The sequence below is a fragment of the Amphiura filiformis genome, chromosome 11 (assembly GCF_039555335.1).
Source record: "Amphiura filiformis chromosome 11, Afil_fr2py, whole genome shotgun sequence".
NCBI classification, from domain to species: Eukaryota; Metazoa; Echinodermata; class Ophiuroidea; order Amphilepidida; family Amphiuridae; genus Amphiura; species Amphiura filiformis.
The window spans coordinates 50304089-50328661 of NC_092638.1; the positions used below are offsets into that span (position 1 = coordinate 50304089).

The window sequence follows — 24573 nt, forward strand, 5'->3', positions numbered from 1 at the left end:
AAAGACCTAAAACGATAAAATTACCATTATTTCACAAAAATCCTGAATGTTTTTGAAACCCTTGAAATATACTTTACGTGCATAATCATGATAATCATGATAATACAAAGTATAGGACAAAAATCAATTTGTGTTATTTTGTTCCTTTTATTACTCGCAACTTCTGAACCAAATGTCCGATTTGTGCATGTTTCAAATAAAAAGCAAATAAAAGCCCAAATTCTATAGACTATGATTTTAGAAAAGACCTAAAACGATAAAATTACCATTATTTCACAAAAAACCTGAATGTTTTTGAAACCCTTGAAATACTTTACGTGCATAATCATGATAATCATGATAATAGTATAGGACAAAATTCAATTTGTGTTATTTTGTTCCCTTTATTACTCGCAACTTCTGAACCAAATGTCCGATTTGTGCATGTTTCAAATAAAAAGCAAATAAAAGCCCAAATTCTATAGACTATGATTTTAGAAAAGACCTAAAACGATAAAATTACCATTATTTCACAAAAAACCTGAATGTTTTTGAAACCCTTGAAATACTTTACGTGCATAATCATGATAATCATGATAATAGTATAGGACAAAATTCAATTTGTGTTATTTTGTTCCCTTTTATTACTCGCAACTTCTGAACCAAATGTCCGATTTGTGTGTTTCAAATAAAAAGCAAATAAAAGCCCAAATTCTATAGAATTTTAGAAAAGACCTAAAACGATAAATTACCATTATTTCACAAAAATCCTGAATGTTTTTGAAACCCTTGAAATACTTTACGTGCATAATCATGATAATCATGATAATAGTATAGGACAAAATTCAATTTGTGTTATTTTGTTCCCTTTTATTACTCGCAACTTCGGAACCAAATGTCCGATTTGTGTGTTTCAAATAAAAAGCAAATAAAAGCCCAAATTCTATAGACTATGATTTTAGAAAAGACCTAAAACGATAAAATTACCATTATTTCACAAAAATCCCGAATGTTTTTGAAACCCCGGAATTTGTTTGTCATGTTTCGTGCTATACACATGATACACACACACCCGGGGGGGGTTGCACTCGAATATGAAAGTGACGTACCTGTGCCCACGCGCGTACGAAACTAGGGGTCTATCAGTGTAGAATTTTTCAGAAAAAAGGGGGTCATTCGGTGTTTTTGGCAATGTCAAAAATGGGGTGATTTTGTATGGGAGCGCCCAAAATTTCACATCATTAACGATCAAAAATAGCTTTTTACCCAATTTTACAGTACAAAATAGACAAAACTCACTTTTTTTTTTCAAAATGCACGCGAAGCGCCAAAATTTCAATTTTGAGGACTAATTGTTCAAAAAAGGGGTCATTCAGTGTAGGCTACTGAAAAAAAACCGGGAGTCATTGGGTGTAGGATTTGCCAAAACTAACGGGGTAATTTCATGGGCAATTGACGTATGTCAATATAATTATGGGAGTGCCTCCCCCGGTACACACCACCAACGATTTTTTTTTTCGATATCCCTTCAAGAATTGTAACATTTTTTTGAGATACATTTTAATAACTTCAGATATCAGCGGTGTCTTGTTCAGACGCGAGGTACTTTTGTATTCAACTCGAGTAAAGGCCATGATAAGGTCGAATGCGCCCGGCGGTGATATGAGCTGATATGCTCGTGATAAAGGTCGAGATATTAAACCTCGGGAAAAAGGCAGAGGTATAAATAACTCGACTGGTACACGTACATGCACACAAAGCTAAAGCTACGAAATCACACGACACAAACTTGTTTTACGTTGTAAGCTGTTATAACAAAATATTGAAAATGAAAACTAAAAAGAACGCCGAGGAACCCAGCTCTGCGCGCAGTAAAAACTGGTCCGACGATGAGACAATGAAGTTGATCAGTATTTGGAGGGAACCAGAGGTTCAAGAGAAAATAGAATGTACGTCGCCAAGAAAAAAGCTTATCTGGGACAAGATAGCAGCCCGCCTGCATGATTCTGGGTTTAAAGCTCGAACGGGGACACACGTGTACTATAAAATCAAGGACCTCAAGAAAAAGTACAAGAAGATGGCAGATATGGTGGCCAGGAGTGGTGAAGAGGTCGTTGACTTGGAAGCATTCCCCTGGTTCTACGAAATTCAAACTTTGCAGATGGGGACACACAGAACTGCCATCGACCCTGCTCCACCGAGTCATCCGGTCGGCGAAAGTGCACTGTTGGACGACGATGAAGAAGATGAAGGTATGACAATTGTTGAGTAGCGTAGCCAGGACTTTTTCAGAGAAGGGGGAGGAGGGGGAAGGGCAGTGGCGGCGCCACCGGGGGGGGCTTTCCCCAGTCAGAACTCTTGCCCTGGCCCCCTGTTTCCTCCAGTAAAAACCCAAAAGTATACGGCAATTCTTTTTGCGGCAGTTTTGCGCCCCTGAAATTCACTTTGCCCCCCCGGAAAAATTCCTGGCGCCGCGCCGCCACTGGGGAAGGGGAGCAAAGGCAACTTCCCAGGTGGAATTTGACGAAAATGGTCAAAAATCACGGGCAAAACAAAAAGGAAAGGCACATGCCTAAACAAATATCAGGAAGCCAGCATCCCGGTGTGTGGGGTGTGTGTGTGTGGGGGGCTCACGGGGAAGCTGCTCTTTGCCCCATGGATACGCTACCGTTTAATACTAATAAGTTTTAAAATCATCATAAATCACCCAAATTTGTAAACATTTGTAATATTTTTTTACTCGCAGCGAGGTTACTAGCGGCTTTTCCGACAAAACCATTCCGATATTTTTTGCCAAAAACCAACTTACAGTTACAACATAAAGCCAACTTACAGTTACAACATAATGAGCAAATTAAATACGCGTATCCCCAAAATGCAAAAGCTGGGTCGGTCGGGCCTGTACAGTGTGGTGCAGTGGCTTAGGAAGATTTTCAACATGGGGGGGCTGAGAATATGAACATTTGTTGATGACCTATTCTGGGGGTGCCCGAGGGGGGGGGTCCCCCCTCTGAGTCAGAAAATTTTGCAAAAAATAAAACACCCATTGGGTTTGTGATGACATTTTTTCACTTCACCTGGAATTATTGGGGGGTGAAGGGTATTCGAGCCCCGCACCAAAATTATTGAGGGGCTGAGCCCCCGACCCTCCGGTTATGCATGTATTACAACAAGGCCAAAATCTTCGCGTATTATCTATCATAGTTCTGGAGTAAATTTTGCATATATGCAGAGAACCCAAAATCCTGGGACCAAAATGTGAAAAAATGGAAATTGTCAACACAAATTCAAACAGCAAAAACTCCTCAAGGATGTATGGGAGAGAGGTGTTTTATATGTCTTTATGATAAGTTAATACCAATACTAACTTGATTATATAAAAATTATGTAGTTTGTGTTTTGCGAAATTGAAATACCAGCCAATATGTTACCCCTCCCCTAATATACTAATCATTATATAATACATTCACCAGGCAGCCGTAACAGCCGCGCCGTCGAAAAATTTCAAAAAGCTTCAAATTTGGAGATGTCATCAGATATATCAGATAAATATATTCATCATACCCCACACATCCTGGGATGGGCACACCTACCCTCCGGCCCACCCCACCCTCCGACCCACCCCACCCCCTCACACATATTAAATAACTCACGTTCCACATATTGATTTTATTTTTATATCATTGTTTATGTAAACTTGTACATGCGTGGTGGTGGTGGTGGTGGTGGTGATATGGGGGGGGGTGATGGTGGTGTAACGTGTGTGTTTCTTATAATATAATATAATATAATATAATATAATATAATATAATATAGTATAATATAATATAATTCAATATAATGTAATTTAATACAATGTAATGTAATGTAATGTAATATAATGCAATGCAATATAATGTAATTTTAATGTAATGTAATATAATGTATGTAGTGTCATACAATGTAATGTAATAATATTATATAAATATTATATCATATTATATCATATCATATCACATAATCACATTATATTATATTATATTATATTATATTATATTATATTATATTATTATATTATATATATTATTATTATTACTACATCGTCATCATCATCATCATTCCATTTTTTGTTATAATATTAGTACATTGTTTTTATTTTGCTTATCTGTTTATTTTATATATTTAACCTTTAATATTTATTTATAATATTACTACGTAATGACCTTACCAGTATCCTACTTGTGGTAAATAACTGGTACTTGTGTTTTTTACAACCATTGCATTAATTAACGTACCATGCATTTTATATGTTAAGCATTTTTACACAGAAATCGTTATTGCGTCAATAGCCATATCGGAAAAACTGCGCTTGGCATTGATTCTAATCGAGGCGAGGTCACACAGCGATCTCATTCTATTACGATCTTATACCTCATTATGTACGCTAGAAAATGTAGAGACTCGATTCCCACATGCCCAGTCCCAACAGTGAGCTTGACACTCAATCAATTAACTAATGGAGCTCACGACTAGTGAGAGTGTGAATTGCTTTGGGGGTAGCGAATCATGTGATCCGCGATTGATCGCCGGGTCAATCTATATTGTGCTGGCAGTTGAGCTAAGCGGAAATTTCGCCATTATGATGGGAGAAAGGCAGCTGTCTCATTGCACACACGCTATATGAACAAAGAGAGTGTGGTATTAAAACAGTGGATATATATCATTTGGTGAATATATATATACACGATCTTTTACAGTTCGATCTCCGCTCTACAGTATACAAACACTATGTCTGCGGCAAGCAGCGCAAATTCTGAAAAATGGTCTGCACAGCAAATAACGCCCGATATGATACGAGTGAAACACGGTGGAGGTGCTTGTCGCAAAGGCAATTACACAGTACGAGAAAAAGAATGCTTTTTTAGATATTATGGAGGATTACAAGCATATCATCGAAGCACGTGGAAATTCAGCAGAATCGAGATGGCAAAAAGAGCAAGCGTGGGAATCCATTGCGATTAGATATAATGCGTGTAGTGGAATTGAAAATATGAGAGACAGAACACAGCTTGCTATACTATGGAAAAATCTAAAAGCAAGATGTAAACATGAAATGGCGACTGCTGTAGCACCGGACTCAATAGCGCCCCCTGCAGATCCTATAGGACAGAAAGTGGCGAGTTTGGTGCAAAGAGGGAAAAGTCAGAGTGAAGAAGTTGAAGCCAGTAAAGGTTTTGGAATTCTAAGAGGTGTTGGAATCAAAATTGAATTAGAGAGTAACGGATATGAAAATGAAGACAATCAAAGAGAAGGTAAGACTAGATTTCAAAATCTATTGTTAAATTTGTGTGGTTTTGTTTGTCTTTCTGTTGTTGTTTTTGTTTTGTTGTTTTTGTTGTTTTGGTTCTATACTGTAATGTGTTTGTTTATAAGCTTTTATAATACTGCATGGGGTTGAGAGGGGTACTGTTTTGGTTAGTTTTTAAGCAATGAGATTTTGTGGCTGAACTTATAACTAGTTTTATTGTGAACTTTTCGCAACAGACGTTTAATTAATCCTCAACATACAGTTGTATACAACTGCATATCAAACATGTCAAATAAAAAAGATTAGTGTTTGTAGTACGAGTCACTTTAAAATGATCTTTAAATCGTCCAAGTAGCATTTGTAGTAATAAACATGATACACTCATGGTTTCTTTTGCGCAATTATTATTTTGTTCTCTATAAAACCGGAAAACCGATCGATCAGGACCTTTAATTGGATTAAAAGTTATCTTAAAAAAGACTTAAATTACGCACTTTTGACAATTCCACAGGAACAGTGTCTTTTAAAAATCAAATTAATCGTTCGGCATGAAAATTATTTATACACTGAAAGACAATACGCGTTGGGACATAAACAACAAAACAGATCTGCAGTAGGCTATATTTCTTTGATAACGCAATTTAAATGTAATAAGAAATATGCTACATACCATTCATGTAGTTTATGTACCACTTTGTATTGTTTTCACATACAATTATAATTTTCTTGCCAAACAATTGAATGATCAAAAATTGGATTATAAAGAGGTGTTGATTAGTGTGTTCGTTAATGCGGTTCGCTCATAGGAGGGAGGGAATGGCCCCCTGCTCATGAAAAGTTGACCATATTTTGGATTTGAGGAGCTTGAACTGTGTATAGTTAATTATTTGCAACATTTTGGTGAAAGAGGTATGTCTTGAAGAAATATTTTATTCTCTATCTCTCTCTTGGGATATAGAGGAGGAAAGGAAGTACATTTGTTTTCTTCTTTTGCCTGGATACTCATTCAGTGGATGTTTTTAAGGTACCTTCTGTCATGTCTGTTCTTCCATGTGGACAAGGGAAGACAATAGAGGAACATATTTCTACGATGATGTAGCAAAGAAAGAAGACTAAGAGGGGAAAGACTCATCAGAAGAGGGCGAGGGGGAGAAGAAGAGGAGGGGAGGGGTTAGAAGAGGATGGGATGAGGAGAAGGAGAAGAGGACGAGGGAAGAAGAGGGGATAAGAAAGAAGAAGAATAGTCAAGTTGTTGTGGAAGCGGTTTTGTATTATATTTTACATTTTCTTTTTATGTTAATTACGTAGTGTTTTCAGCCCCCTTTTCTCATTGAGTTAACATCGGGGATTACGAAATCGGTTAGCCAATTTCAAGTTCCTACCCCAGTGGGCACAACTGACGTTGAAATCATGTTGAAATCACGTTGAAATTTCGACGTCGAAATCAATTTCGACGTTGAAATCGGGTTGAAATCACGTTGTATTTGCAAATAGACCTCAACCTGATGGACTTCAACCTGATTTAAACCTAGAGGTTAGTTGAAATCAGGTTGAATTTCAACGTTGTATCAACGTTGAAATTTCAACCTGATTTCAACTAACGTCTAGGTTGAAAGGTTGAAATCAGGTTAGGTTGAAACTTCGACGTTGTATCAACGTTGATTCAACGTCGAAATCCTAACCTGTGCCCACTGGGTACCCGTGTATGCTTATCAAAATACATCATATTTTATGTTCATCTTTGTTCAGATTTGTTATTTCAAATGATGAAAATAAACCTTTGCTACCAATCAAACCTTCCGTTGAAGTAACCGGTTATTTATGTTGGATACTGTGACATTATAGGCATGGTGGTGGTGGTGGTGTGTTTGTGTGTGGTGGTGGTGGGGGGGGAGGCACGGAGGTACTATAATATTTCATAATTATATTTTTATAAGATTTTTATTTTATTTTAAATTTTAACATCAATTATGTATAAACATGATAAAGTGCTAAATCGACAATAGCTTTAGTACCGGGTACGTTGAACATGCTCTTTACAAGGTGACCAGGCAAATGCGTATACTTGGAAAGTAAGCAAACGTTACCGTGGTTACCGACCAGTAAAAAGTATGACGAACTCTCTCTTTGAGAATACAGAATGATAGACGAATATTCACTTTAAAAAAAATTAATACATGTATCATATTTAGTCGCAAAAACAGAGAGACAAGTTGTTAGGCCGACTAAAATAAAAACATGTTTCTCCTTCGGATTTTCAATAAAAAAGAGAATAGGGGGCTTTTTACTTTTTATCGAAAAAATAGGTGTAAATACCCATATGGCATTACATTTTAATAGTGCATACAGTAATTTACCTGAAACAAGGAGGAGGCCTTTTTTTATCAAAAGTTGTAACTGAATTTATAAAAATAAAAATAAAATTGAAGCGGCCTCCAAAAAGGAAGCAGGGAGGGGGGGGGGGGAGCGAGAAACATGTTATATTTTTTACTCGTCCTTAAGGAGGCCTAAGTCTAGGAAAAACATGCATATTAAGGTTAACAACTATTTTAAACTTGCGATTTGGTAGCTTTCACAGCATCTTGGTAGTGAACTTTGGCAAAAATTGCATTGATCATTTCATAGCGAGCGTGTAGAAGAATTCAATTATCACAGATATACTTTGGCAGGTCCTGTGGTTCTTGAGTTATGTTGTTACAGTAAGGAGGGCTGAAACAACAACACTTTTGTAAAAGGTATATAACAATAAATCAAGCAAGTTTTCAAAGTGTATGATTTGTAGAATGAACTTTTGCAAAACATCAAAGTGTTATTTTTCAATTGATTTAGAATAATGAAAATCGATTTTTTTTTTACTGCTTCGACCAACAATACTTAGTCTACCCTTAGACTTATAGCTATTTTCCAAATTTTTTTTTTTTCATTTAACAAATAGTCAAATATAAACACCTGCTTTGTATATACCAATGAACACTAATCAAGAACTATGGGATACAAGGATTGAATCCGAATCCAAATTCCAACTCGCTTTAAAATAATATTCTATACAATTTTTGACTTCCCTTATCTGATAATGATCAAACAACGCATGTAAATGAATTCCCCGACTTTGACTCGTGAATCACCAGCTTTGTTACTACAACCATAGTCACGATTCAATTCGCAATTCAACTACAAGTGAATGACGTGCTGACCTCGCATACAGACACGTAATTAGTTAACACTATGCAAAGCAATAGTGGCGTCATAGCGGCCGTTCTGGAAGACGCAGGGCCGTAACGGCGGGCGTGGTTAGACTTGGCGTCCCGGTAGTGGCGGCTGATCTCGGCGGCGTTAATAGAAGACTGAAGTCGGGTTCAGAGAGTTCTTGTATCATTGTCGCTGTTTTTTCCTTTATCTTGTTGTACAGTATGAGAGCATGGTTGGCAATTTTTACCGAGTCCGCGGTGCTGGGAAGGACGGCCGACATACTTTCACGGATTTCACTTAGCATTACATTTCCGTTGAGACATTTGAGATCATCAATTTTCAGTCTTTTCAGTTTCTTAAGTTGTGCAGAGTATACAGCTTCTGCTGCCTGTGACACAGAGAGGTATGGATAGTCCTTGCGATTGTCCTTAGAAGGACAGTTTGGTTTCTTGGTTTTGGTTGAAGTTTTTGGTTTAGCAGCTATCAAATGTGGAAACCGCTTACACGCGCAATTGTAGCATAGTGTTAAGTCCCCTTGTCTCAGCCCGACGTCCTTTTTTGCTATTTTACAGTCCTCACAAGATTGCATGATGACCATGGCAGCGAATTAATAATCAGCAACAGCAAAGATCATGCAGATGAATATATAAATATAGATGTAGAATATAATTATAATATAAATATTATAATATAAATTAACACAGCATAAACTATAACACAGTCGGTTGATCGATTGATCGATTGGTATACAATCGGCGTCAAGATGGACCGCGAAATACGCCAGACCACAGACGCGAACGAGATAGTAGGCGTACACGATGCAATTTCTGCGGTCTGAGTAATCATGAAACAAATGACTGTAATCATAGAAGGCCCGTTCAGTGTCACTCATGTCACAAATATGGACATAAATCATACTACTGTCGCGAGAACTACAACCAACGACAATGTCATGAATATGGATCGCACTGGGACTAGGATATAGCAAGCACCGTAGAATGCAAGAACGCTTTCTCTATATTAACTGATGAACTTGAATGTGAAAATGACAAAAATGATGATTTATGTATACATGTATGTATTGATAATATGTTTGGAAGTAATAAGGAGGTAAAACAAGTGAAAAAACGTCGTCATCGAAGGGGAGGTAAGAAAGGTACATGTAGTACTAAAGTTAATAATAACATTGTTAAAATTGGTTTTAATAACGTTAATAGACTTCATCCAAAAATTCACGAGGTCGAAAAATTAGTTAAAGATGAACAAATTGATGTTTTTGGCATTGCGGAATCTTTCATTAGGGAATCTGAGGTTGTAAATGTCCAGGGCTTCAGATGGGTGGGTAAGAACAGACACAATAAAGGTGGAGGAGGTATAGGCCTTTTAATTTCGGATTCAGTATGTATTATTGATGATGATGTTTTTAATTCATCCTCTGATGTGTATGAAAGATTATGGGTAAAAGTATGTTTCGATAAAGATAAACCAATGTACATAGCTGTAGCTTATTTTCCTGTTGAGGGTGTTGACGCTGACACGACCGATGAATTATATGGTCAACTACTTTCAGAGGTAATGCGAATTGAAGATCAAGAAGACGATCCATGTATATTAATTATGGGCGACTTGAATGCCAGAATTGGTCCGGAAATTCCTTTTGGTGACCCAGTATTAAATAGTAATGGTAAAAGACTTCTTAATTTTCGTGATGACTCGAATCTAGAAATTTTAAATTGCTCCAAGAAATGCCAAGGTAAAATAACTTGGTTTAGAGGTAATCTTAAGAGTACTATTGATTATATGCTATGTTCTGATAATTTCGAGGAAAGGGTTTGTAAAATGATTGTTGATGAAGACCGTAATTATGGTTTAGGTAGTGATCATAATGTTCTTTTGCTGACATTAAACATTAAAAAGGGTAACAATAAAAGGTCTAACAATGACAACAAGATTATTTGGAATATCCAAAAGACACAGACTATACAGCTTATCAAAATAATTTGCGGTTTAATTTCTGTGAATGGGATATTGATTCCTTAGACGATCCTGATGTCATATGGGATTCATGGAAAACCAAAGTTTTGGCGGCTGCGTCTGAGGGATTAGGGACTAAAGAGATTAAAGGAAATGCAATTCATGGTTTGATAATGACATTGATTCGGCGATAAAAGATCGTAGAAACGCAGCAAGGGAGCACAGGAAGTGGGTAAAAAGTGATCAACATGATCAATGTAACAATAGGGAAGAAGGTAATAATTTATGGAAATCCTATCAAGACAAACGTCTCCATGTTAAAAATCTTGTAAAGAGTAAAATCACTCAAATGCGTGTCAATAGGTCTGTCGATATTGCAAAGAAAGGTGGACCTGCTTGTAAAGACTTTTGGAAGATTCTTAAGAGTAATGATAATAGTAAAAGTAAGTCTGCTGTTCACTGTATAAAAGCGCCTCAATCGGGTGAAATAATTTATGATAAATTAAAAATGAATCAAACTATTCTCCAATATTGGCGCACTTTAGGCAAGATGTACATGAATATTAATGAAGATGGAAACAACGAGAGTACAAATAGAGTAAATATGGTAAATACAATGGTTAATTCCATTAGATGTAATTCAAATGTTAATGTAAATGATGATACTTGCTTGCACGATGTTGATATTAATATGAATATTGTTTTAGAGGCACTGAGCATTGCAAAGAATAACAAATCTCCAGGTTTAGATGGAATTACAAATGAACTTCTTAAAAATGGTGCAGATTATATGCATAGAAGTATATTAGTAATGTTTAAGAAGTTTATCGATCTTGAAAAAACTCCTAAAGAATGGAATCGCGGGATAATCGTTCCTATTTTCAAGAAGGGTGATCGTAAAGATTTGAATAATTATAGGGTATTTCACTCACTTCGTGCGTTTCAAAAGTTTTCAATAGAATTATTGCGATGAGCATTTCAAAATTTTTAGAGAATTCAAATACGCTTTCGGAAGTTCAAGGAGGATTCCGCCCTGACCATAGATGTGATGATCACATATTCGCACTTAAAAGCATTGCCGCATGTCGTTCGGCGGAGGGGAAGAAAACATTCATGGCATTCTTAGATTTCCGTAAAGCATTTGATACGGTGTGGAGGGAGGGTCTTCTTTTGGCAGCCTGGAACTCGGGGTTAAGGGGACGAATGTGGAGATTAATTGATGCGCTTTATGACAATGTTCAAGCTCAAGTTAAATTTGGTAATATTAAAACTGATTTTTCGAAGTCTCTGAAGGTGTTAAACAAGGCTGTGTATTGTCACCTGTATTATTCTGTATTTTCATACATGAATTTACTAAATTGCTGAAAAAACATGAAATTGGTGTAAGGATTTATAAAGTATGTGTCGGTAGCCTTTTGGGCCGACGATGTAGTGTTATTAGCCGACAATGAACACGAGTTGAACAGAATGTTAAGTTTAGCAGCAGCATTTGCTGATGAATGGAAACTAAGCTTTAATTATGACAAATCTAATGTATTAATAATAGGCCAACGTACTGATGCAAATAAGTTGTGGAGATTAGGCGATAAATTCATATCAGAAGTAGACTCTTATAAGTATCTAGGTGTTACCATATCTCGTAATCTCTCAGATCATGGTCACGTTCAAGAGGTAACAAAAAAAGGTAATAGAATTATTGCATATATCAAGTCTGTAATAGGTAATTTCGACAATTTTAATCGTGTTTATTATGGTGATATATTATGGAGAACAATAGCGCTCCCATCAATTAATTATGCTAGTGCAGTGTGGATTCCCAGTAGTCAATCCGATATTAATAAGCTTGAAAATCTTCAGCTTCAGATGGCGCGTCACATTCTCAAAGCCCCCCGCAATACACCACGTGCAGCGCTCTATGGAGATTTGGGATGGGTCCCTATTTCCACGATTCAGAATTCTTTCAGAGTAAAATATTTTGCTCGTGTTATTGATTTGGAATCCCATCGCTGGCCAAAATTGCTTTTGAACACGATGATGAGCTTAAACATCGAGCCTAACAAGCTGCGTTACAAATTCTTAAATAGTGTCCAAAATATCTTAAACGAATGTGATTTAGATGACGTCATCGCCTGCGCAAAGGTTGGAAAACCTCCTCGTAATCCACATTGGGTGAATTCGATTAAAGATAGTATTTATAACATCTCTAATAACAAATGGGAAGAGGACGCTCAAACTAAATCTTCACTCGTTGATTACTTAGCAATTAAAGACGCTCCATATATGGAGACATATCTTTTAGATGCAACTGACTTTCATGGCGCCTCGTTGAAATTCAAAATTCGCTCTAACACTCTCCCGTTAGACAGTAAAATTTGTAAATGGACACCAGACAATGATGGTATTTGTAAATTATGTAATATTGATCGCGAGGATGTAAAACACTTCCTTTTCACATGTCACTCACTTAACACAATCAGGGCTGATGAATACAGTAAACTCGAGAAAGAGCTAATTAATTTAAATGGTATAGATATTTGGGAATTATTCATCTCTGGTAACTTAGACGTAAAGTATAATATGACCCTTGGAAGTGTAAAATTGTTTGATAATTTAAGTAAGGCAGAAGATTTCTATCACACATTTGATAAATTCTGCAAATCCTTCGTGAAAAGAGCATGGAAGGCAAGATCCGAATTGAGTTTGAACGCTACTGATATTTAATGTATTTATTTATATGTGATGAATTCTGCGTTGCTAGCTAAACTGTATAATTGAATATTTTTATATTTTGTTTTATTTTCATGCTTACAACCCATTTCAAGTCAACTTGGGTTGAGACAGGCAATTTCTTTCTTTTGTTATTATATATCTTATAATTTTGCATGTATATTCAGTTGTGTTTAAAATTCGTTTTTATATGTATATTGTTTCTGAACGCACCGCTGGTTAGGCGTGTGCCACTGATATAAAAGTGTATGTTCCAATAAATAAATAAATAAAAAAAAATAAATTCGGTGACCCAAGGAAAAGCAAATTACGTGTTTGTTCAGCATAATGCACTGCTTACCATGCTTTACACACAGCCATAGTTGTGCCGTGTTTCGAATGTAACTGAATCACGTAGTGAAAATGTCTGCGTGTGCGTGAATGTACTGTATTTCAATGCCATTCTCAACATTAGTTCGCTGCAGTCATACCTTTCCAGGTCTTGGAATTGACTTAAAGTCGGTCTCTTTGTTAGATATTAAAAGTGAAGAGTATTGCACTACAAGCACGTGTTTCAAATACGGGAGAATGGTTGTTCGACTAACTGGATCAGGTGGAATTCGTCGTTATCTTTGACCACCATTTTCTGATCTTGGTGAGCATGTACAAGGTTGTTTTTTGCCAAACGCTCATTTAGAGTACCTGCATGCCGGAGTACCTGAAAGTTTTCTCGCAACTGTGTGACGTCATTGGAAGACACCATATTTCTGAACATTTGCATTCAAACAGACTCTTTGATCCAGGACTTACAATCATGTCACGTGGGCAAACTTGGGGTGAAGATGAGGTCCTCAGTCTCATCGAAATATTCTGGGGAGAGAACATACAGTCGATGGTGGACAATACCTCAAGGAACCGAGATGTCTACAAGATTGTCACAGATCTTATGGAAAGAAGGGGTCATTGTCGGAATGCCTATGAAATTAGGACCAAAGTGAACAATCTGAAACAGTGGTATAAAAGAATCAACAAACCGGGGTCCAGTCAGAGAAATGAACGTCACAAGCGGACACGTATATTTAAATGTATGCAAGAGAGACTGACGGATGAAGTGGAAGAGCTGGAGGAGGAGATGAACCAGGAGGAGATGGAAGAAGCAGACGTGGGAGAAGGGGATAAGAGCAATGGTAGGTTGAAGTCGGTTGGTGGAAGGGGGTTACCTGAACCCAGCCATGCCAACAATACATTGCCATATGCGTATGATGAGTCCACAAACCGCACCATTGCAGCAGACGACGCGTCGTCTGCTACGACGTGGGGACGATCGTGCGTACCCGCTGAAACGGTTACCCTTTATAGCATTTAATAGTTAAAGTGAGAACAATTATATATTTTCTGAACATTTGGGGGTGGGGGTTGGTGCAAATTCGTTATCAAATCATGAATAAGGAACTGTGAATATTAGGCTAAACATGTTTAAAGGGGCATTTCGTGATCCACAGCCTCATCCCCCACTTTTCCCAAAAAAGTTGAGATTTTTACACTACTGGATACCTCTGGCTACATAATGTTTATGTACCAAATATTTCTTGCAGATTAATTCGTTTAGCAAAAATATCGCCAATTTGAATATCGTTCTGGTGCACCAGAACGAAATTACAACACATTGTCTATGGAGCAGTGTAATACACATAAGGGGCTGTGCAATAATTATCAGCCCCCGGGGTAAAATTTCTGAACGGCTCGCCAAAAATCGCTTGATTGCTTGCCCCCCCCTCTCGGCCCGCCAAAAATTCTTTGCCCCCCCCTTGAACATGCCAAATTTTTGGGATCCCAAATTCCAAACTTTAAATGGTCTAGATGTATGTTGCGAGCGTAGCGAGCAGGAAAATTTGCATATTTAAGGGCTGGGGTATGAACGTTTGGACAGTATTTATTTTGGGACATTAGAGCACATCAGACATATCGAATTGCATTCTGAATATGAAGAATGTCATTCTGATATCAAATAATTTTGATTTTTTGAAATTCGCAATTTAATACACATTTTATGGCAAATCATTAAAAATTGATATTTTTGATATTTAACAGTACTTGAAGTAAACTTTATAAATCTGGTGATTTATACTTAAAGTGTATATAGGTGGGATGAAAAGCCGACGATCAATTGAAAATTTTGACCTTTCGTATTGAAGATATGGATTTTTTTCCCAAAACACCAAAAAAAATTAGTTCTTTTTTGGAAAAAAATCAATATCTTCAATATGAAAGGTCAAAATTTTCAATTGACCGTCGGCTTTTTCCTCCCTGCTACATACACTTTAAGAATATATCATTAGATTTATATAATTTACTTCGAGGACTGTTATATATCAAAATTTGAAAAATATCAAATTTTTATAATTTGCCATAAAATTTGTATTATATTGTGATTTTAAAAAATGAAAATTATTTGATATCAGAAAGACATGCTTCGTATTCAGAATGCAATTCGATAGGTCTGAGGTGCTCTCATGTCCCACAAAAATACTGTCGAAACGCAATAAACGCTCATTTTGGATCCCTTAAGCGTTTCCGTACTGTTTTCCTAAGCCTTTTAGAGCGTTTTATTAAAAGGCGCCCCGTAAATGCGTGCCAAAAATCGCTTGCCCCCCCTCTCGGCTTGCCAAAATTTCTTGCCCCCCTTTCGGCTCGCCAAAATTTCTTGCCCCCCCAATTTTACCCTCCCCAGGGCTCATAATTATTGCACAGCCCCTAATCATGCATAACTCGCAAACGCAAAATCAGAATCAACTGAAATTTTGGAATAAGCTTTTTTTAATGGATATCTGCTGAAAAATGTCATAAAAGAGGATGGCTAGGATCACGAAATCCTCCTTTAATTTAGTTGAAATTAACATCTTTGGGGCATTTTGGGAACGTTTTGAGGCTGGTTTAGAAAATCTATAATACAAATTTGCTAAACATGTTCAATACAGTGTATTAGCCTTATAAGACTTTCATTAAAGATGCTATGTATGTGTATTCAGGTCTGCGCTATACATTTGTGTACAAAACATCGACCCCATTCGACGAGAAGTTGTATATCTTCAAATGTTTAACTTTCATCATACCTTTTTTCCAAGTTTTATGACTTCATATATCTTGGTCTTTTTTCAACTTTCATGACTACCTATGTTGGTCTGTGCAATTGAAGCAACTTTATAGCTGAGGAAATTGCTTTTAAATAGCTGCTATTTTTATACAATAACGTATAATTTTTGCCATAGGGAAATCGCGGTGTCACACTGGTGTTGACCATTTAAAAGACTCAACAATCCTGCCTCTAGTACTTCCATGCTCAAACCAAGTGTCTGCATTCTTTAGTTAGAAGGTACTGCATTTTACTGTCGAAAAAGACTAAAACCTATTGCCTCCAAGTTAACTAAAACCGCACTGTCTGTCTCAAGTCTGTCTGCAGTGCTTTGTTATGTACTTGTATAGATACTGCGGGGGAGGTACAAACCTGATGAGCAGTAGAAAGGTTATTTTCCAAGGGTATTCCAAATTAAGCGATTGTTGGGCACTGCAGTTGAGTGAAATGTGTAATATATATATAAATAAATAAATAAATAAAAAAACCAATTCCATAGAACCATTACACTAGTGTACTAAAGTGTACTTCCTCTATTCGCTCGAAGGCTCAGCTTCAGGTGAACCATTAAACGTCGTTTAAAGAATTCATCCTAAATGTACATGTACAATAATTTGGCCAAAAATAAGTGCATATAGAAACAATTATTTTTGAAAGACAATAGTTCATTGCTTTTACAATATATTTTGAATGATAAGAATTTGCTACGTAGTGCCCTTTACAGTTATTATTGTACCTGCCTCTTATTGTTTTAATATGCCTATAATAATTTTCCCAGTGACGAACAAATCGCACGAGTAGGTTCAGAAAAGTATTAGATTAATAAATGATTAAATTGTAATATGAAGCACCCGTTACCATTGTTACTAGACATTGTAGTGGAGTAACATGTTTTGAAATCTTATTGGTAGAGTACTGCAATGCATTGAATAGAAATTGGTATTTTTTTAACAAATCAAGTAAAATACTTAAAAATAATCCATTTAAACTATCATAATACCACAAGAATGGGTATACGTCAGCTATGTTTAGTACTGGGGAAGCTTTTCTCCCCCAATATAGAGGTATTCCCAGCAAACACAAAAATGTTTTTAAGATACGTTATAAACGTGTTACAGCCGCGTTTTGGTTTTGGTTAAATCAAAATAACACATTTTTTTTAAATGTCGGGTCATATAAAGGTTATGAAAACATTGCTAAAACGTTTTATAAACACTATAGCAATATTTAAAAAAAAAAAAAGTCAAAATGTTATTGCAAAATATTTATAACAAACAGTTGTGCAAGTTTTCAGAAATGTTTTCTGAAAGATAAGTACATATGGCCACGCGTTTTGAACTCGCCACCCAAATATGGTGGTGGTGTTACGTATTTTCAAATTATGATCTGTTCAATTCAACATACCTCGGCTAAACAAAAAGATTATGTCATGGTTTTGGTCTCATTTGAAAGCTAAATAATACCACTAAATAACCTGTAAATATGAAGAATATAGCTTCTCAACTAACGAAGCTGTGGTTGATTGAATTGCGAGCAGTCAGGGTGGTGGAGGGGGGGGGAAGCGGAGGGGGTGGAAGCGGTACACACAAACTCTATGGGAACACGACGTTTCACGTGTGTAACTTGAATAAATTCACTGCTACAGGGGCTATAAACTTGGTTTTGGTCTTAATTTACAGCTAAACAATTCTGCTAATTGTTTTTAATCATTTTGAACTCTTTATGATTGGTTTAGTCTATAAAATTCTAACTTTTACGTACAAAACCAACCGTTTTCATATTAAACACTGTAGTAAGTAATGCGGATGTCGTCAAAATGTAAAAGTTGCTGTAAAATTTTATTACTTATCCTATCATAGTCAAAGTATACATTTTCTGATAGGAAATTTGATGAGGAATCTAAATATGGACTTACTTTTTCTGTATGGGTTAGGGGTAAAATGCTGCAGTTCAAAATATGATAAATTGTAAAAAATTCTAACATACTTTTGGACACCCTGTATTCCGAGATTACCAAACAGCTGTGATTTTTTTTTCTTCCAAAGTCTGTAGGCTCCCCCTATCCTCTAACTAAATAGATGTTGTTTACTTTCAGTTTATTACTGCAAGTTAGTAATAAGCAATGCATTAAGTAACCCTTTTTGTATCCGGAATTTTTTTATTCCACCCTGTATAATTTCAAGGTCACCCTGTATAATGAGTTGAAATATGTATTGTTACATTCCTTATGCCTTCAGCTTTCCAAAAATGTATACTTTTGCTAGTTTAGGGTTGGTAATTGTGGAGATATTTTAATTTGAAACTCGATTGGTGTAAAAATTCATATATTTGTGATGTAACGCTATGGGTGGCGAGTTCAAAACACATGGCCATATGTAATCCGGCATTTGAACCTTACACATTATAATGCGGACGGAAAATGCTGACCATGTAAATAGAAACAATTCGCTTATAAATTAAGATAGAAAACAGACAATAAAATGCGTACGAACATTTTTAATCATTCATGGTTGATTTAAAAACACATTTGGAAAAAAGTTACCTAAAAATTACAATTTTGTATCCAAAAGGGGCAGATTTGTAACTTGTGTTCACTTCATTATCTATTAAAGATCTAAAAATGCATTGGTTTTGTACACATTTCTATATCTTGAATAGATCTGAAGTGAACACAGGTTACAAATCAGCCCCTTTTGGATATAAATTGTAATTTTTTGGTAACTTTTTTCGATTTTTTAAAATCAACCATGAATGTTTTCAGCACTTGGCTATCTAGGTCGAGGTACTCTATAAATAAATAAATAAATAAATAAATAAATAAATAAATAAATAAATAAATAAATAAATAAATAAATAAATAAATAAAAAATAAATAAATAAAAAATAAAAAATAGAAAAAAAAAAAAAAAAAAAAATCGAGGCCCTGTCTAAACACTTGATACGTCATAAATTTTGGAAGCTCACGGACATGATGGGAATATGTTATTTTTTTTAAAGTAGGCCTAAAATGGAGGGAATCGTCTGATTTTACCTAAATGAACTTCAAAATTAAAATTAAAATTTTAAACATGTGTGAAAACATTAAGCAAACGTAAACAGTTTTTACGCATTCTACTTTCTAAAGTAATTTGATGTCTTGAAATAATTAATGTCTATTTTATTTTCAAAAGAAGATGACATATAAAACTGAAACAATGTAGTGACTAGAAATCAGAATGTGCTATATTGATAATTTAAATAGGTTGTAACGAAATTATTTTCACATAGTGTATAGCTAACCACACATGAGTGAAGTGAATAACCTCTATCAGAGGTTATCCACTTCACTCATGCGTGACTTCTAACAAAAGGCGCTGGTTCCCGTAGTATTCCTCATTCAAACCAATTCAATGCACGACCTCGGAGTTACCTGCATGACTTTGGCGGGTTAGTTTGAAACAGTCATGGTTGCACATGCAGGTACTTCTTTTGAAAGTCCTAAACAAGGTATAGCAGTCGTTGATAGGATATGCAGCTTATAGAACACGGATACCCTAGAAGTAGAATCCAACAGTTTATATCATTTCGATCGACGATCGATCTTTTTGATGTTACAAATGTGCAAGCATACGCGACAAGCGGAAAGATGAGATTCCCCGGTGAGATTCCCATTGTTTTTTGAGTGGGTCTTAATTGGCTCCAAACAAAAGGATATGATGTCTTGTTGTGAATATCAGTTATCAATGATGCATGGACTGTGCAGAAATAAACCGATATGATCAACACGGACGTCTATGATCATTGACCAGTCTCGCTACTTTATACTCCGTCTATCTCAGTTGTACATTTCGGGAGCTTCTTGAAACCTCGGATTTTAGGCCTAAGTTGCCTTGATTTTTGGATAGTAGTTAGAAAAACGTTGCACCATGACACACAGCCATGATAAGAAAACTTGTGAACTTTGTGGACTCGAAATGCATAGGAATAGTATGTGGAAACATATGAGAATACGCCATCCTGGACATACACCCAGGCCTAAGCCCCGGGGCCTAAGCCTAAATCACAGACACATTCTCACCATCAGCCACGGACTCATCCCACATGTGCGGAGCCTGGGTGCAAGTTGGAATTTAGAAACCTCTCCCAACTACGATCTCACCTCTCTGTAGCTCATGACATCCCCATGGAAGTGGATTCGTTGTATTTTAAAGACATGGCGGAGTTTATCAGCTGGAAAGAGGAGTTTGAAGAAACCACCAGTTGCAAGTTCATTCTGGCTACAGGAGTACGTTTAAACGCAGTCGGCGGCTCTGTTAGTTTTCACTGCAATCAATCAGGACCTTTTATTCCCAAAGGATCTAATAAACGTACACGTTTGACAAAGAAAATTGATGGAAAATGCACTGCAGGGATTTGTGTGAAATATGACGGGAATGGACTTGCTGTGACAGTCTACAGAACTCACTATGGACATAAGCTGCGCTCAGGGACTCTGCAACATTGCCCACTCAGTAAGGAGCCATTTGAGATCAGCCCACTGAAGGAGCCATTTGAGATCAGCCCGCTGAAGGAACCATTTGAGATCAGCCCGCTGAAGGAACCATTTGAGATCAGCCCGCTGAAGGAACCACTCGAGATCAGCCCGCTGAAGGAACCTTTTGAGATCAATCCGCTGAAGGCACGACTGGTGATCAGTCCGCTGAAGTTACCTTTGGTAATCAGCCCGCCGAAGAAAACTTTGGTGATCAGCCCGTTGAAGGAACGTGTCGTCTTTTCACCTATTCGCACGAGTTTTCTGCGTAAGAGAAATTTGTTCAGTTCAATACGTTCTATTTCAGTAGACCCACAAGGTAAATATACTACCCAAAGATCCCTGCACTACCCATATTAGTACGACGTGCTAGTCCAGGGTGCTAGTGCCATCCGACGACAGTGATTTTCTATTGGAAGTCAAGGACATGGATTTGCCTCTCAAGAGAAACTCTCACCATAATTATGCTTGGCTCATAAACACGGCCATCAGTTGGTCTGGAATGCCAAAGCTATATAGCTGTTTAATTGATCAGTCAAATGAACATCAATACAGTTTACTGTCTGTCCCATCCCCCATCGGAAAGATGAGGTCCCCTTTATTATGCAGGGTATCATCAAAAATAACGCGAAAATCATGAAGATGTGCAATATATTTCATTCGTGCATCTCGACACCCACTGTACAAAGCACTGCACAGTAACTTTCGCGATTCTTCTTTTAAAATGACCGCCTGTGTCACTGTCGCAGAAGATGATAGGATGCACTACTGTACATGCTGTACAGACATACGTATACCACGACTTTGCCAAAAATACAAGCGCATTCAGATACGCATCTAGACACCAGGCGGTGTCAGCCGATTCGGAAAGAGGTGAATTTGTCCATAACAATGGACGTATAGATAGATGCATCCATGACCAGTGATGACATAATCATAATATAACAAATATTATTAACCAAAAACCGTAAATACCATGTCTCTAACTAATTTGTTCTTTTTTTTTATTCTCCTTTATGCAGACGGATCTGTAGATTTGCCAAGTAACATTGACACAGACCAAAGTACCGCATCACCATCTACTGCAAGACAAGACACCGAGGACAACTCAGAAACCAGCAGATCAGCGGTAGATCTAACACAACAAACAAGCGATTCCCGAAAAAGGAAGAGGACTACTCCTGACCGTCTTATCATAGATTCATCTGTTGATACATCCCACAAGGACGATAATTTAGGCACAAATTCTTCAGGCTCAGAACCCACAGATGACCCGGAATATTACCCTAAAGGCGTTGTAGTTGTTCAACCAACTGCGGTGGAAGATGAGCTCGAATCAGCACCGCTAGCAATACGTGAAGAACCAGTGGTGTCACGAAACGAGGCAGCACCCACGTCGAATCAGCGTGTGCTTTTCGCAATCAATCGCAACCCAAAGAAAACCCCTATTCCTATCTTGCCTAAGATCACCGCTGTTCATTCCGGGTACATTCCTACTGCCGTTAACGTTGCCCATGTGAGCCAGCCGCGTCACTCATCAACTCCGTACGACCGCCCCCAGAATCGCCAGAGACACACACGTGCACCGCCGCCGCCTCCACCACCACCTCAGCAAAGTGGCGGGTTCGACCCTACCGTTCTTCAGGAGCAGCAGCAACAAGAAGAACATGAAGCCAAAATGGAACTCTTTCGTCTGCAAATTGAACTTGCCACTGCTCAATTGAGGATGGCAGAGGATGAACATCGTATACGGTTTGCTAAATTACAGGTCGAGCTACAGACGGCACAGATGGAGCATGACGCAAAAGCCGCGCAACTCTCTACAGCATCGTCGTCGTAATAACGGATTCTACAGTGAAAATTTCGGCATGATTGCCAACCCATCTATTTGTCTGTCAACCTTAATTATTCCATATATCCCATGATGCGCAGTTCTTGGAGGTTGTCTTGAATGTTATACTCTCGACGTCCTCGCCACGGGTTTAAAAACACGAGGGCTAGGCATGGCAATATGTAGAAAGAGTGGCATTCGAGTGTAGACTGCGACTGTGGCGATAGTGTTATTGCCGGAAGTAACCACCTAGAAAAGTGCATGATGGGATGGAAACAGATTAATGCTGGTTTCATACTATCATGCCGCTTGCCGCTGAGCAGACAAACTGACACAATTAAGACTTGTGATTGGCTGATACGTTGTGCAGCATAAAAGTATGACAGGGGCGCAACGGAGTATCACCATGTCGTCTTATGTTATATTCTTACTATTTTCAAATACTGAAAGTGGGTTCGTGTAAAGTAACTTGAAGACGTTTTATTGTACTACCTATTCTATGATTGCAACGTGTGATATTGTAAGTGCAATGAATTCTTGGGATCAAAACAGCGGTTGCCTCGTACTTCAAACAACAGTTTATGATTATGCAACACGTATAAAATTCACAATTACATACGTGTTTTATAGCAATAATAATACATTGTGAGTTAATATTCTCTAAAAAAATGCTTCAGTTAGTGGCGAAACTACATGTATCTGCTGAAAGAAAGGACACACTTGACATGTCAAACATGATGGGCCAAGTATTAAAACGCCGATGTACACGTTTGAGCCAAAAATTAATGGTCTCATCCGAGATCCCAATGGACCAGTATATTAACAACCATGAAGTCAAAATTTGAATCGAAGCTTTTGGATACAAAAACTCACTCCAGAACATGAGACCAGTTATGGAGCTATAGTATCGTAACTGCAGGTCATTGAACGGCGCCACTAAAGAATGGGCTACTCAAACAGGCAGCCACGTCTGTCAGGACACAGTTTGCACCTAACGTATTCAAAGGTTATTCTATGAATGTACAAATATTGGGGTTAAAAAACTATGTCCTGATAGATGAGGCTGGCTGTTTGAGTAGCACATTCTTTAGTGGCGCCGTTCAATGACCTGCAGTTACGATACTGATAGCTCCATATCTGGTCTCATGTTATGGAGTGAGTTTTTGTACCCAATGCATTAAAAGGTCATTCTTTGAATGTAAAAACATTGAGGGTTAACGAACTGTGTCCTGACAGATGAGCATGTTTCTAGTGCGAGTTGTTTTCAATCATTCATTGGCTCCCGATAAACCAGCGATGACCTTTAAAAGGTCTCATTCGCCATCGCGCCACTTTGCTAAATTGCTCAAGTGTAATTTAGCAACATATTATTGGAAAATATTACACCGATGTAAAGAGCATAAACGTCCAAGTACATGTGACTTGACGTGACTTCAGTCAATATAAAACATGGTGGCACTCTCCTGTTCTCCCAAGTAAAATGCATTATATTGCTACATGTATAATCATGATAATCAAAGACAGAATTAAAAAGACTAGTTTGCGTCCGATGTCATCTGTCAACAAACTCGGGCACGGTTTGTTTATGAGTTTCGTGATGACAAGAGTTTCTGAACATACATACAAACCGTCTTAAAAGTTCGGTCTTTCCTGAACGCACCATGTCAACAATGCTTAGAAAAATTGCTGTTTGCCTTGTAAAAAGTACCGTAATTTTCGCCATTTTCTGCGATTCCTTTTCTCCGATCGGCACCAGATGATTCAACCTTCCTTTTGCGCGCTACTAACCAATCAAGAGTCGTGGGGAGTTTGAATGACAGGGACCTCAGACGCAAACTAGTCGTTTTTAATTCTGTCTCAGATTATTACAGATACAGCCTTTTACTTCTGAGCAGACGGATTCAAAAATAGCTGTCCCAATAAAAAATGTAGCATCGATTAGGTTACTTGCATGTACCTTGTTG

At 37.3% G+C, this 24573-nt stretch overlaps 2 protein-coding genes across 6 annotated transcripts in view; one reads left to right on the forward strand and one right to left on the reverse strand.

Moving 5' to 3' along the window:
• The window catches only part of LOC140164958 (uncharacterized), a 60696-nt gene that overhangs the window by 17107 nt on the left and 19016 nt on the right, over positions 1-24573 (reverse strand).
• On the forward strand, positions 1793-23326 carry LOC140164957 (uncharacterized). 5 transcript variants are annotated; one of them, XM_072188364.1, is made up of 2 exons: positions 1793-2231; positions 21801-23326. In XM_072188364.1, the coding sequence occupies exons 1-2, from the start codon at positions 1808-1810 to the stop codon at positions 22616-22618; spliced, it is 1242 nt and encodes a 413-aa protein (XP_072044465.1). In that variant the 5' UTR covers positions 1793-1807; the 3' UTR covers positions 22619-23326. The 5 variants fall into 5 exon arrangements, with proteins under 5 accessions (XP_072044465.1, XP_072044466.1, XP_072044463.1 ...); XM_072188365.1 differs by lacking the exon at positions 1793-2231 and adding an exon at positions 4424-5270; XM_072188362.1 differs by lacking the exon at positions 1793-2231 and adding an exon at positions 13490-14322.